Source organism: Papilio xuthus, unplaced genomic scaffold (assembly GCF_000836235.2).
Source record: "Papilio xuthus unplaced genomic scaffold, Pxut_1.1 DF825946.1, whole genome shotgun sequence".
NCBI classification, from domain to species: domain Eukaryota; kingdom Metazoa; phylum Arthropoda; class Insecta; order Lepidoptera; family Papilionidae; genus Papilio; species Papilio xuthus.
In genome coordinates, this window is record NW_013532703.1 from 2,806,379 (window position 1) to 2,821,889 (window position 15,511).

The 15,511-nt window shown below is 32.4% G+C and overlaps 1 protein-coding gene across 2 annotated transcripts in view; it reads right to left on the reverse strand.

Annotated features, from left to right (window-relative positions):
- Positions 1-15,511, reverse strand: part of LOC106124343 (uncharacterized) — a 30,163-nt gene that overhangs the window by 5,823 nt on the left and 8,829 nt on the right. For both annotated transcript variants that reach the window (XM_013320903.1, XM_013320902.1), the window contains exon 2: positions 12,177-12,761. In XM_013320903.1, coding sequence (XP_013176357.1) covers positions 12,177-12,761 — 585 coding nt within the window. The remainder of the gene's footprint in view (positions 1-12,176; positions 12,762-15,511) is intronic.

Below are 15,511 nucleotides of genomic sequence, written 5' to 3' on the forward strand. Positions count from 1 at the left end.
AACTTTCAAAACATTAAAGTTGGACTTACGAAATGTAAACAGGAGATTGGTTACTTCAATATCCTCGTATAGAAAGGAAAGACCCTCAATATTAAAATTAATAAATCTCAAACAAAGCAATTATATTTTAAATGGGTAATTTAAATTACTTAGTCCTTGCACAAATAAATTAATTCGAATTACAACGCATTACTATGATTCTCTTTTATCAGATAAACGATTCTAACGTACGCACATGATAAAATCCAGATTGTTTTGTTTATTTTTTGCAAGTGACACTTATGTTCACCGAAATAACTAAGCAACCGCTGCCCATCGAAATCTGTTATTGCAGATACTTTTCTACTCCCTACACATAGAAAGGGTACATCCTCTAAAAATGCTACGTTCCTCCGTCAAATGCACTTTCCATTCTCATCTTTTCCTTATAAGAAAAAAATCGTTAAGGGAAAGTAGACTAAAATTTGGCATCCGGCACGTACATTCATCAGATGAAACTCGGAATTGCTTCCACGCGACTGTATCACACTGTCTTCTATATTGTCGTGGTATAGCACAGGTAAAATCAACCCATTCGTGTAACAAATATCGTTCTTGCTGGCGTCTACCACTTAAGAATATGAAGTGTGTAATTGGTTTATTAACTATTTTTTCACAGACAACAGAAGTATAAAAAACAACCGTTACTAAAAATACTCTACCAATACACAATAACGCATAAATGAATATACATAAGACCCCACAATTCTTTTTACTATGGAGCAATTTTAGTCAACACTTAATTATGTTTTCTATCTCTAGAGATTTCTTAACATGTAAATGCCTCTTCAAGGCAAACAGTGAGTACTCAGTAACAAAAAAAATATAGATTTCTACTCAAAACAAAATATATTAACAATAGCACATATCACTTCTTTGAACAAACAAAGGTCAAAGGAACACTGCACTAAAATACCGTCCGATTCAAAGTAATATTCGTTACTGACTAAACTTTTTTTCGTAAAGTTAGCAAAACATGATATAAGCCGTTTACGCAATTTAATTGGAGCACGCTTATCTTATGTATATAAGAACACGAATATTTCCTGATACAATTACGAAATAACTAATGAAACGCAAAAGAAATAACAAATGTTGAAGTAAAAGTTTTAAAATAACAAAGTTAGGTCAATTTAGTTAAATATATACGAGTATCTTTTTGATTTTCAGGTATTAATACAAACATACAGACAGTGAATTATTTATAAATTGTTTTTTCGTATCTGTATACCTAACTAATATTATAAAGGCGAATGTATCGATGGATGGATGTTTGTTAGAAGGTATCTCTAGAACGTCTGCATAGATCTTACTAAAATTTAGAATAGATGTAGAACATAACCTGGAAGAACACATAGACTACTAATTTTGTTTTTTTTCAGCCCGTAATATAACATCGTTATTCTAAATATCAAAACAACAATGCTTCATAAAATAAATTAAAAATGATGACTCAAAATAGTCTGAGAAAGATGTCTTTGTTTTTATTCTCTTACAGACAAACGAACTTAATAATACTTCTCATTGTTACTTTAACTAACAAACCGGAAATATAACATTACATTAACCTGGATAGAATTATTACAAAACTAGATCCAACAATAGGCAGAACCAGAACACAATGTAATATTTCAAAATATATTCATAGTAAGAGGAACTTAATGTTACAGTAGCGCAAAAACAAATTTACCGTGGGTTTCCGATACCAATGTCCCCGTTTAAAACATACTGTTATCTCTGTTATGTCAAAGATAATTACAGGGACGACGGTATGATACATACATTTTGGTTTGAGGAATCAACCCTTAGTAATAGAATAACATTTGACATTAGTTTTAGCTTTGAAGTGAGGTGATGCTAAAAAACAACGATTAAAGTGATTGAATTGATTAGAAATTTAAGCATATGCGTATTGAGTTATTCTAGCGACTGTTCTGCGCCCTAAACAGAACAATTCACCAGGGAGGATACCCGAAACAAACCGAGCTCGGCTTTGAACTCCAAGGCGGCAGCCCCGCCAACAGCCTAGGGCACAGTGGGCTAATCACCTCCTTGCCCGAACATTATAGATTCAAGAAACGACCACAGTAGAAGGCGCACTGTGGACGCCCTCTGCCCTACTACGGGGACATAGGACTTTAAGTCAAGTCAGTATTGAGTTATTAGTTAGTAATCGATGTTTTTTGTTTGTTTTTTAAAATTCTTAATGTTTAAAAAGAAATAACGGTTCACTAACGGAACATTGTAACGACGTTCTATGGTCAGTATTACAATAAATACAAAAAAAAATCAGTACTAATATAAAAAAAAATGCCCACACAAGTTTACATTTACGTTGTTGAATTAATTTATGTTGTGTCAAATCTGTATTACCAAAATGGTCATACAATAAGTAATATTATGTTTATTTTAGTTTTGATTTACTGACGATGAAAACTGCATGTAATTTCTACGAGTTTCATAAAATAAGTCAATACTTAAGTCATAAAAATATTGCTTTTTTACAACTCAGTGAAAGTATACCTTTAGGGGTATTACGATTTATATCTTTTTATGAGAGAGATCATAATTCTATGTTCCTTTAGATTATAGATAAATTCTGACTAACGACTCGTAAACTTGCGTCGACATAATGGTGAAGATAATCTAAGCAATTGTAAGACCCACTGATTTATCTATTCAATTTAAACCCATTATCATTCCAACCAGTAAAATTATTTAAATAAACATACAGAATATGTTTTTGAGAACCATCTTTCGACCACATTGTCAGTATATATTAGGTGAGATCGTGGTCTAGCTCTGGTTAATTCAATCTTACTAATATTATAAATGCGAATGTTCAGATAGATGGATGGATGGACGGATGCATGGATGTTTGTTTGAAGGTATCTGCAGAACGGCTGAACGGATCTCGATGAAATTTGGCACACATATAGAACGTAGTCTGAAAGAACATAGGCTACTAATTATGACTTTTTTTTAATTCCACGGGGACAGAGACGTGGGCGATCGCTAGTTAAGCATAAAAACCATGCCTAAATGTTGCCTGTATATAAATTTTGTTTTTTGCTTGCCTTTTTCGGGTTTGTTCGATAGCAAGGAACCCATAGGCAATAAAAATTAAAGTTTTCGTGTTTTTATGTGTATTTTCACACAGCTATTATAAACAGTTTACCAGATAATGTCACTTCCTTTATTGCATTACGCAAAGAGTACGCGAGAGATGATCCAAGTGCATGTTGTGTTAACTTGAACTTTCACGTCGCGCGGCATGCGGCTGCGAATTGCTCGAGTGACGTGCATGGATTCGGGTTAAATGTCGATTTCGATAAGCAATCAACATTATACATATCTATTATTTAATGTTTAGGAAATAACTGAGAAAGTATCGATTTCATTTTGACTTCACAATATCCATGAGTATTAAAAACATACATAAATACAAAAATTAAAACACCAGTAATAAATGGTCTATTTATTTCCAATATTTGAAAAACGAACCATTTTTTTGTTCATTTTATGGATAAAACATTTCAAATGTAGATAAAATTATCCAACAAAGGCATATTTCAATCAAATAATTTGAGAATAAGTATAAGATGAAAAACAATATTTTCTCGGATGCTAATAGTTAAAATAACTAGTTAATATATCGATAACCAGACGCAGGAAAGCTTGTCACTAGCTGCACTGAAGTGGCAAGGAAGACATTCATTTTCCTATATACGGTTCCAAGTCTCAAAGAGTATGTGGTTAATGGACAGGTCGTTACGTAGACTTGAGAAAGTGTTTAGATGCTGTTCCAACTGTCAAAGTAATAAAAATTAAGTTAACTATCACACAAGTGGAATTATAACCGTTCTAGATCCTAATTTAAATATAAAAGAAGTAACAGTAATATCGTAATTTATTGATCCACTGGCTGTCGCCCGTGACTCCGTGTGCGCGGGATTGAAAAAACTTGATTAGTAGCCTACGTGTTCTTCCAAACTATGCTCTACATCTATGCCAAATTTAATCAAGAGCCGCTGATACGTTCCTTAATACCTCTTACAAACATCCATTCATCGATCGATCTAAACTTTCGCATTTATAATGTTAGTATTAGTAATAACAATTAATAGTCTGGTTTAGGGAATTGACGAATCGACGTAGAGACGGTACAGTTATAGGTTGTAATATTCGGCTATTTTAATCATCATAAATCAACTTATTTTTTACGTACCAATTTTAGAAGCTAAATAATTTCAATGATATACTAATATTTAAATACATATTAAGAATTGTAATAAATAATCCATTAGAATTTGTTAGGCTATGTTAATTTATGAATATTATTTGAGCTAATGTAAACATTACGCAACGTACCGGATGGAATCAGGGGCAACATCTGTCCTTCCTTCCTTCCTTAATACAACTGTTAGATATGAAATGATAAGCCGCTGTACAAATTACTGGATAAAGCTAAGACCACAAACTTTAGAGAAAATAACAATAAACATTTTTATCAAGTAGAAGTTAAGTAAGGCTACGAATTATAACTTAAATTATGCTTGTAAAGGACTGAATGGCTTAAGAAATTATACATTATATGGCAGAGATCCAATAGTTTCAAAAAAAATTAATTTATTACAAACTGAATTATAACGATCGTGTACCTTTTACGTAAAAAAGGTTATGCTTGGAATAAAAAATATGTCCGAATTCAAAGGTACTAGGAGTCGGAAAAATAATTTTAAGGACAAAAACAATATTATAATTAAAAGCTGTAGTCATGCTAGTATCGTAAAAGCGTAAATAATTTGATTCTAAATAATATTCCCTAAATCATACATATATTTATACATAACAGTTAAGTTAAGCACTAGAATAAGCCCCACAATTATTATTAAATTAAACATTCGCAGAAATATACACATAATTATAGTAGTAGATAGTAATTACGTTTTTCTATTTTGCAATAGAGAAGATCTAAAAATTTTAATGACTCATATAAATGACGAGTTTGTGTTCACCTTTGTTTCAAAATTTCACCGCGGCCTGGAGACTGTGATCAACGGACTTACAACGTAATCTTGGGACGTTGCGCAAACGTCGCCGTACATAATTTCACGGTAGCTTGGCATCGGTTACAATGCTATCACTAACGTGCTTATGCCTTCGGATCGCCTCTCGGAGATATGCGTGGCCGGAGGACCGACAAATCGACTTTTAGTTACACCTTATATCACCGATTTAGATGTCACAATAGCACTTTTGATTGACAGCTGTTTGTTTATGATTTTACACAGAATAAAGTGAAAGTGCGATCTAGTAATAATGTTATTCATAATCAGCTCGTACTAAGGGGCTTAACTTTCCCTAATTGAGGGTTGACTAGGCCTTAGTCAACCACTCTGGTCCATTGCGGGTTGGTTGACTTCACACACATTTTTGAATGTTAACTACTAAAGCGCAACTTCAAAAGTAAAATTGGTTTTGAGGGTTGGATTATTTTAGGGGTGTAATAAATTAAGACTTATCTTACTAATCTTCCTAATATTGCCTGGAAAAACATTGGTTAAGTTTTTTTTTTTAATTTCGCTCGGACGGAGACGCGGGCGACAGCTAGTAATAAATATAATGGAAACATGATATAAAGGCACACACTTAAAATAAAGGCACGAAACAATATACTAATTGATAGAAAACAAATTAAATCCCAAATCCTTTATTCTCAAATGATCAATAAAAATGGTCATAAAATCGGGAACTTTAAAAATCGAAAACATGCATTATCGAAGTCATTCGCAGTTTGCGCAAGCGCACATCCGTGAGCCGCTTTCACTCTGAGGATCAAGGAGGGATTTAGAGTATTCGATACCATCACAAAGACCGCAATGCAATTATGCAATGCCTCAATACTGTAACATGTTACGAAGTTCATGCATCTTTTATTCCATACGTTGAGACGTGAATCCGTGAATAAACATATGAAATCTTAGTAATATTATAAATGCGAAAGTTTAGATGGATGAATGTTTGTAAGAAGGTACATACGGAACTGCTCAACGGATCTTGATTAAGTTGGGCACAGCTATAGAACATAGTCTGGAACACATGAGCTACTTAGGCGACAACTGAAGTACGTAAGAAATAAAAATGAATTTGAAAATGATTCAACGTAAGTAATAAATTATATATATCTTCACTTATATATAATTAGACAAACTTTTTTTCATATAATATAATAAATAAACTCTAAAACTACTAGGAACAAAAAAAAAGTTATTCGCCATTAATATGCAAAATTATCGTTGAATAAGAATGGCTATATTTAGTTATAACATTTTTAACTTTTAATAACTTTAACGCTCTTACCCAAAATACGATAAAAAAGCTAAGTTCCTTTTTGGATATTTACATGCAACTTATGTAACAAATATTCACATAACTGGCTGAGTCATAATATTTGTCAAAACTTAAAGGTATTAATATAAAAAAGAAATGCCGTAAAAGTAAATTTTACAATTCCGAACTTGTTTATGTAAGAAAAAGTCAAAAATATAACTATACGTTTTAAAGTGACTACAATAATATGTACGAGTAAGACATAAAACTAAAAAATAGAACAAGTGCAAGGTCGTATACTAATTATTCTCAAGGACACTAAAAATCCATTCGGAATATATAAATAATGAACGGCAATACGACCCAGTTTGCTTGCATTAGAATTCAGCAGAGCTAGCTTCCTATTCTGACATCGGTTACACAATTTGTGCAACAACGACGCACGCGTGAGGATCAATATTTGATGTTTATGTTAACCTGGTACTTGGGGAATATTGCAACACACTTTGCACAAATTGGACAAACATGTTTGACAATACATTTGGAAACACGGTAACAGTTTTTTTTGTTTAAATCTTATCATACTTGTTACTATTACTTACATTATGAACGCGAATATTTGGATGGATAGATGCATGTTTGTTTGAGCGTATTTCGTATTTTTGACATGGATATACCCAGATCAAAGTCTTAAAGGACACATAAGCTACTAATTAAGTTTTTTTTAATTCCGCACGGATCAAGTCGCGGGCAACAGCTAGTATTCGAATATTAATTAACGTTAGAGTAAATTTAATCCTTAATATAATCCTTAAATATAACTTAATACAGCACTCAAATACGTGTGTTAGTGATTTAGTACAATCAAATCTATATCTTAGGTTAATAGCAGCGAAATATGGTCTAAAGAAAAAGATTGATATTATTTAAGATATTTAACTAGTTTTAAAATAATGTACAACCATAAAAAGGTGTTGTTGGATCACGTTTTATGTGGTTTCTTTAAATAAGGTTAAGAAAGCGTGTAATATCAATAGCAGCATGTTTATTGGCACCAATTATTTTGATACGTTAACTATTACATAATAAGTAATTTGGGACGTCCGCATTCGGAGTCGCTGTACGAACAGATCGACACAGTGAGCTATGTTTGTATACGTGTGCCGACTATCGACCAGTCTTGAGTAACGTTGCTGTGATAATGTATTATGTCATTTTATGAGAGAAAGTTGGTCGACTGAGTACCACTTTTGTTTGGCCAACTTTTGGCTCCAATTGTCATCTGCGCATACCGGTTGGTTATACCAATATTTATACGAGATCAGTGGGTTATAGCATGGCGCCTAATGTTAGGTAACACCATAGATAAAGAGAGCTTCGAATAACTATTTTATTAACCGACTTCAAAATTCGCTGAGCTGATGGTCAACCTCTATTAAATGGAGAGGAATCTAGACAGAGACAAAAAGAGCCATCTTCAATGATTATGTAGTCAAAAATTTAATGTTCACTATAAATTTGTTAATTAATTAACAAATCTTTATGGCGGAAAAACAAAGCGAAAAATAATATTTTAATAATTATGCTAAAGATTAACCTAAAATAATTATTAAAATGTGAAAGAGTACTAAAAAACGGTAAGACCAAACAATTCTACTCCTACCATGTTTGACTCCACAACACGAAGTCTTGACTACCCACTCAAAAATTCTCCCATTATAGTCATGACTAACCACAAATTTAGTAAATAAAAACAATCACTAGCCGTAAATAACCATTTCACGCCAACTTTTCGACATACAAATAGTTAAACGTTGTACGTAACAATTTAAAAAATATAAACCGAAACGTTTAAGTCCGTAATTTTATCATTACTGCAAAACAAGATTAGTCGTGTATAGAACAATGGTACAAGCGAAAGCGAAAATTTGGAGAAAATTAGCCGTGGGTCGATGTTTACGACGAACACGAGAAAGTGGAAATAAGGAATTAAAAAATTGAATAAATAGAAAGAGTATAAAACAAAGTAGATTCCCGTATCACACTGGGGGACCTATTGTCTGCCTTTTACTAAATTACTCACTCTTTACATACAACGATAATTTTTATTTGTAAAAACTTTATGTAAACAAATACTAGATGTCTCATTGAAAGTTAAACTAAATGAAAACGAAGCATTCTTCTTCTTTGTCGTATTATTGTAGGTTTTTGTTTAGTTAACTAATATATCTTGAATCACTGAACACTCGAAGGTTGATCAAAGAAATTCTTTTATATTATATTATTTCGCTGTTGCTTATAAATTAGGCTATATAAAAATAAGCAGTACCAATCGCGTTCGCTGACGCGTGGTTTCCGCTACTTCCTGAAAGCGGCCTTTCACCGTTTACTTACGCGTTTAGAAACATATTTTATTATTTTATGCAGATTCTTTGTCGGAACTAATATAATACGCTTTTGTAATGGAGCGGTCTAGAGTTACTTAGCGGTTTGTTAGTTCCCTGCTTAAATATTCTTCATTTCTAACTTGAGTTAAGTAATTGTAAAGAAGTCATGTTGGGTTTTGAATATGTTGTTTTTTGGAATATTAAATGGGACCAAATCGAGTCAAAGAACCCATTTATAATTAATATTATCTTTTTTGGGTTATAAACAAAAATTGTCAAAAGAATGTCGAATGTTCGGTGCATTATACTTCTGCGAAAAAGTTGTTGCATCTTCGGAAACTTGCTTCAGCAATCAAAATATTGCGTAAAGTGTTATCCGATACTGGTATTACAAGGTTTTATATTTATTTAAGGAAAGTGGAGCAATTACAGTTGCGTGAAAGTGACGTAATCCAGTCCCTTATTAAGGAATTATGATGTCATAATAATTGTTGATTTTTTGGTCACGATGAGGATAATAACCTGATGGTATTTATTATTATATTTTACTTATTATATATTAACTATATATTATTATTATAATTTGCCAACAGATGGCCAACTTCCAACTTCGTTGGCTGTTGAACGTTTGTTGGCAGGTATGGTCTGGGGAGTTTAGTCCATACCAGGTCCATAATATTTTCATTTCATTTTCTAAGAGTTATCAAATGTGTCTCTTGCGTAGAAGATTATAAGATTTCAACACTGTTCTATTGATTTTCTAAATTATTCATAATAATAATAAACATAACATTTTGCTTTATAAATCTTTATTCTAATTTGTACTTTAGATGTCTTATTTATAACGAATACCGAAAGAGGCTTGGAATAAGACATAAATTGCGTGAAAGATAACATAATTAAGTAGAGAGTGCCAACTGAAATAAGAAATGATCAAACAGAATTTGGAGAGAAAAAACAGTTGCACCAACCCCACATACAGTGGGATATGGATATAAGGTTGTTTCATTTTAAAATACTCTCATGTCGATATCTTTTGCGTAGACATAAATGTCCAGTTTATTCTCCGTGTCGATGTCACTTATAATTTGATACACGCCGTATTTCGCCCGCTTTCTATGTGATCGATGAACGTAATGCATCAGTACTCAAGAAAATTATATTTCGATTTATGATCGTATACACTTTGCTTTGTATGAAAGCGATCCACAGAGAAAGGTAAAGGTTGAATCTATAAATATATTATAATAAAATTGGAGTGTCTATGTTATGTCGCAAAATCATCGACGAAATCGCGGGCGATCGCTATCTATACTAATATTATAAAGCGGAAGAGTTTGTTTAAACGCGCTAATCTCAGGAACTATTGGTCTGATTTGAAAAATTATTTTTTTGTTGGATAGTCCTTTTATAAAGGAAAGCTTAGGCTATATAACATTACGCTGCGACGAATAGTTTCGTTTTAATTCCGCGCGGACGGAGTCGCGGGCGACAGCTAGTTTTCAGAATAAAATGGAACGGCAGAAAACTTCACATTTAAGGGTCTTATGAATTACTCTCTGATTATAGACACCTAGATATAAAGGGGGGTAGTGATCCTTATAGCTTTTTATACTACAGCGAATTACATCCTAAGCGGAAGAATCGCAATTTAACTAAGTTTGATTTTACTATGACCATTAATATATTTTTAATAAAAAAGTATGCCTTAGTAATATAATGAATCATAATACTTTTGCAATATTTCGCGAAACGGACATTTTACTATGCCTTTATTTGTTAACTTACACAATAAAGCGTTTAACCAACGTTTTTGGAAAACCCATCATGCAACACGCATAAATGGTATTATTTCTTTATTGTAATTTCATCTTTATTTTCTAAGTAATAGAGTACTGTTTCGAATAGACTAATCTATAATGAATTCCTTTTGCCCATGTACAGTCAACTAGTTATTAGGAAAGTTTTTCGATAACTAGAACGGTATGTTTCATATTTGATTAAGAAATTGTGAATCATTGATCCTTAAGCCAACAAATATTAGTTTACATATAAGAACTTTGAATCTAGATTTATTTTATTTTTATAGCTTATTGATTTCTCAACGTTTTTAGTGAACAGCGAGCTAACAGCGAGCCTTTATTAGGTTGTTGGAAGATTTTGTGATAAATAAGATGGACTCTTTTATTTTGTGTCATTAGCTCATGAGTGACTTTCCTCGCTTGTATTTTAAGGTTGTATAAAATTATAGTAAATTAAATAAAGGTATTAACATGGTTTCGTCAAAATTTAAGAAAAGTTTAGAATTAGTCTAAAATTTTTATCATCAGTAAATATGAAATGTAATTTTATTTTTATTGATCCTTCCGCCTTTCTAAAAAAGTAACTCTAGGATACCACTAACCTAAAATAAAGCCTAGATTCCATAACGATTGGAATCGTAATCGTTGAATAACTTTTTATGTAAAATTGAACTTAACCCAAATTTTTTAAATAAACCGAAAATTGTACAAAAAAAGTACGTAACGTTACATAATTTAATTGTCACAAACACAATTTAGTACTACGAAAATTTGAGTAATAATGAGAAATGTGATTTGTAGGTGATTGTACTCGTTTTCCAGCAGAACTGTACCCTCTCAGCTGATTGTTACGTAAGCTGACTTTCACTGTCCGGCGCCAGCGCATGACGATCAATTTAGCCGCAAACGTATGGGCACGGGGCTATTTTGTGCATATATGTACGGGTTAATGCGTATGCGCAGGTGAGATGTCAACAGATTGTTTTTTAAATGATTACTGCTTGTTTTTAAACATGTTATGGCCAGTGTTGTTAATGTTTTCGTTAATTTACACTGTTTACAAATAAAAAGGTTTCATATTATGATGGAAAAAAGTATTTCGGTAATGATTATATAAGTAAAAAGACTTACCTTAAACGCCTGTAATTAAAAGTATAGCAATAAAAATCTGTACATAAGTTAGTGTGTTAATAGCATATATACAATAATAATATTGTATGAAAAGATGTGAGAAAGCAAGACATAGTTAGATTAGAGCGGAATGGAAATATTTTTTGGATAGATAAATTTTTATATATTGTATCAAACCTGCTTGGACGTCGCTAAAATTAAACAAATGTTGTAAATTCTTGATATCTATCTATGTCTTGCCGAATGACCACATCTGAGCTCGGTTAGTGACGTATTCGATGTTAGTGTCAATGCAATACAAAAGGCCGTCTGTCACACCGTAACGCATCAGCTATAAAATAATATTAATAACAAAATAAAATTCTTTAATTTGTCTATGAATGTAGACATTTTTTTTACTTTTTTAAGATGCGTGCAGATTATTATAGTGTGACAGCGCGGCATGGCACTGACTTTAATCCATTACCCGTTTACGTTCACTTACTTTCATCATTTATAACGGGACCATAGCTCAATCCTTCGTTCGATGAATAATCTAAGCTGTTCGAATCTTGAACTCCCAAGATCCCGGCTTTAGAATTTCTATGGCAGCATCCTTTGAGCAAACCTCCACAAGAACCGTCCAATAAACCACCAACCATCCAGCAGTACATAAAGAATTCACATGTACCACCTTGGAAGCATTTTTTATCATCTTGTCGATCTAAAGTTGATTTGATAATATCTGGTTTGATTTCTTGTTGGTTGGAAGTGCTCGCTTGCGCGGTACTGTCTAAAAGACGTCCTTTTCTTAAGCTATTTGTACTCTCCTTTGTACTTTCTGTTATTTCTTTTAATATCTCACTAATTCTCATCATTTGAGCATCTGATATCGGTTTGAACTTTGGTAACACAGCCTCTGTTTCGTTTGGGTACACGAATATATCACGTCTTTTTAAATATTGTACATTTTTTGTTATTCCCGTTTGAATAAACATCGGTTTCTCCAGTTTCAATGGCGTTTTGATTTTTTTAACTCTAAAATCATCTCTCTTTTCGTCGTTTCGAGCTCGATGTGGGTCATTGGCATCTGTTCGGAATTAAAAAAATATATAAATAAATATGATTTTGTACAATGCATATAGTAAATAAGGGATTAGTCAGGAATATAAAGCGAAATATTAAAAAGACATTGACAGAAGAAACATGCAATTTTTACAGATATTTATACCATTTTTTATTACTAATAAATGTACAACCTACATTATGTTCTGGTTAGAGCATATTATGATACATTAATGGAAGAATAATTTGTAATTATGTACCTGTAACGGAAGATAGATTACAAAATTAATTGTACAGTCAGCTGTATAAATATGTATGCATTTCAAACCTTCAAAATCGTAGATACATCTTTAAGAATATGTATCCACATATCTGTCTGTTAACTCCCGAACAGTACATGCTTTAATAAATATGTTTATACATATTTTAAAAACCACAAGCTTATACAAGTGTCTTAAGTTTTGTAAATGCATATATATTTATGCAGCTGACTGTACTACGAGAACTGACTTGATACCTAATGTTTTGATAAACTGCGTTATTTCCGTATCAAAGACAACTTTCACGAACACACTATTTCCCTTCCGTTTCATATAATAACGTTCACGAGACGAAGTAACTGTTACTTTGTTATTAACGCAACTAGCTGTAGCTCGCGACACCTTCTGCGCGGGAGTAAAATAAACTTAATTAGCCTATGCCTATATTATATGTTCTATATGCATGCCAAATTACGTGGAGATCCATCGAGCCTTTCTGGAGAAACATTCAAACAAACAAACATCCATCCATCTAGCTAAACACTCGCATTTATAATATTAGTAAGAAAAGAAAAGAAAAAAGTATTTGTTAAAATTAATAAATTGCTCTATTTTTTATGGTCTATAAGTATTTGATTAATACGAATATGGGTAACATTATTTCCAATGTATGTCTTATTTTTGTCGATGGTAAAAAAATAAAAGGACAATAATAAAAAGCGTTGCGATGTCGTAACCGTCAATAAGACGCGTCCACAGTTAAACGGGTTGTGCAACCGACCAATATTTTTCTCGACACCGACTGGAACGTAGCGTTGCCAAAAAAAAGTCTACAGCGTATATTTATTAATATTAATAATTAAAATATCACAGAAACATGTTCAAAATTATATCATTAAAATCGCGAAATTGTTTAATGTAGTTTTATATTTAGTAATAAGTGAAAAACAATAGCTATTCTATTAATCAAGATACAAAGCCTTTAAAATTACTAAATAGCCGCATTTTAATGTGTAACATTTAAAAGCAAAAATAACAGAAGACAACGCGAGAAGCGATCCCGCTATAATTTTTTGGTTGATCCTTGGTTGACTACTGTGTTCGTTTCTTGAATCTATAAAGTACGGGCAAGCAGGTGATTAGCCCACTGTGCCCTAGGCTGTTGGCGGGGTTGCCGCCTTGAAGTTCACAGCCGAGTTCGGCTTGTTTCAGGTATCCTACCTGATGAATTGTTCTGTTTAATGCTCAGAACAGTCGCCCTTTTGCCCTGTGGCACGTGCAAAACTGGCGGACTTTAAGTTAATAAAGTCTTGGTTGACTACCACAATTCTATTTGAAATTATACGAACTTTTTTTATAACAATACACTTAATTACTAATAACACACTCACAAAATAACACTAGAGCAATGTTTATTAAATACTTATTTTGCTAACGGTACTTCTCACTTTCACGATTTCCTGCACATTACAGGGTATCCAATGTCGTAATAGTTAACCATTATAAGTATTGTAACATAACAACTATGTTTCCGGAGCATTGACATTAGGATATCGCCTTGGGTTTCCACTGCCGAAACAATTGTTCAAAACCTTATTGTTCTTTTCACAAAGAAAGACAAGGATGACAATATTTTTAGAGCTGATGTTTCGATACTAAAAAGTCAAGGATATGTGAATAAATCACGAAGGAAAAATTAAATATGAATAATATTATTTATAAATATAATACAAAGATAGGGGACCTTATATAAAATACTGGCAGTCGCCCGCGACAGCGTCCGCGTGGATATAAAAAAAACTTAATATATAGATAAGTTAAATAAAAAGCAGCTCTTCAAGGCATAAATTCGAAAAAATATAAATATCCTATGTCCGTCTCCTGGCTCTAAGCTACCACCTCACCAATTTTCAGCCATATCGGTAAAGCCGTTCTTGAGTTATAAATAGTGTAACTAACACGACTTTCTTTTATATATATATATATATATATATATAGAAGATAATTAAGGGTAGGCTTCAGAAATGCGATTTTGAGAAATACCGGAAGCAGTTTTGGTGATACATATTTAAAGTTAAAACGTGTGTTTAACTAAACAGTGTCGAACTGTACATTTAAAGTAGAACAGACATTGTTTATATTGTTACTATCACCTGACAAAGTTCTTAACCCATCGGTGATATTTAACTCATTGTATTTATAAGTTTTTTCTCTTTACTGTAAGACGTGATTTCTTTGATATTTCCTAGTAAGGAAAAAATACAACGCGGAGTAATGTCATTGACATATTCTTGTGAGAGTGAGACAGACTATGTATTATGTTGTAAATAAGAGAGATAAATAAGTGCACACATGTTTCCAACACGCCACTTCGCGTGGCAGTGGAATTAATTTTTATAAAAAAAATATTTCCTGAAAACTAGATAGCGGTATTATACTTTAAGATAACTAACTAACTAATTATTATACCCGTTGCTAGAAGCCTACCTTAAGTTAGGCGTGACTAGACCATTGT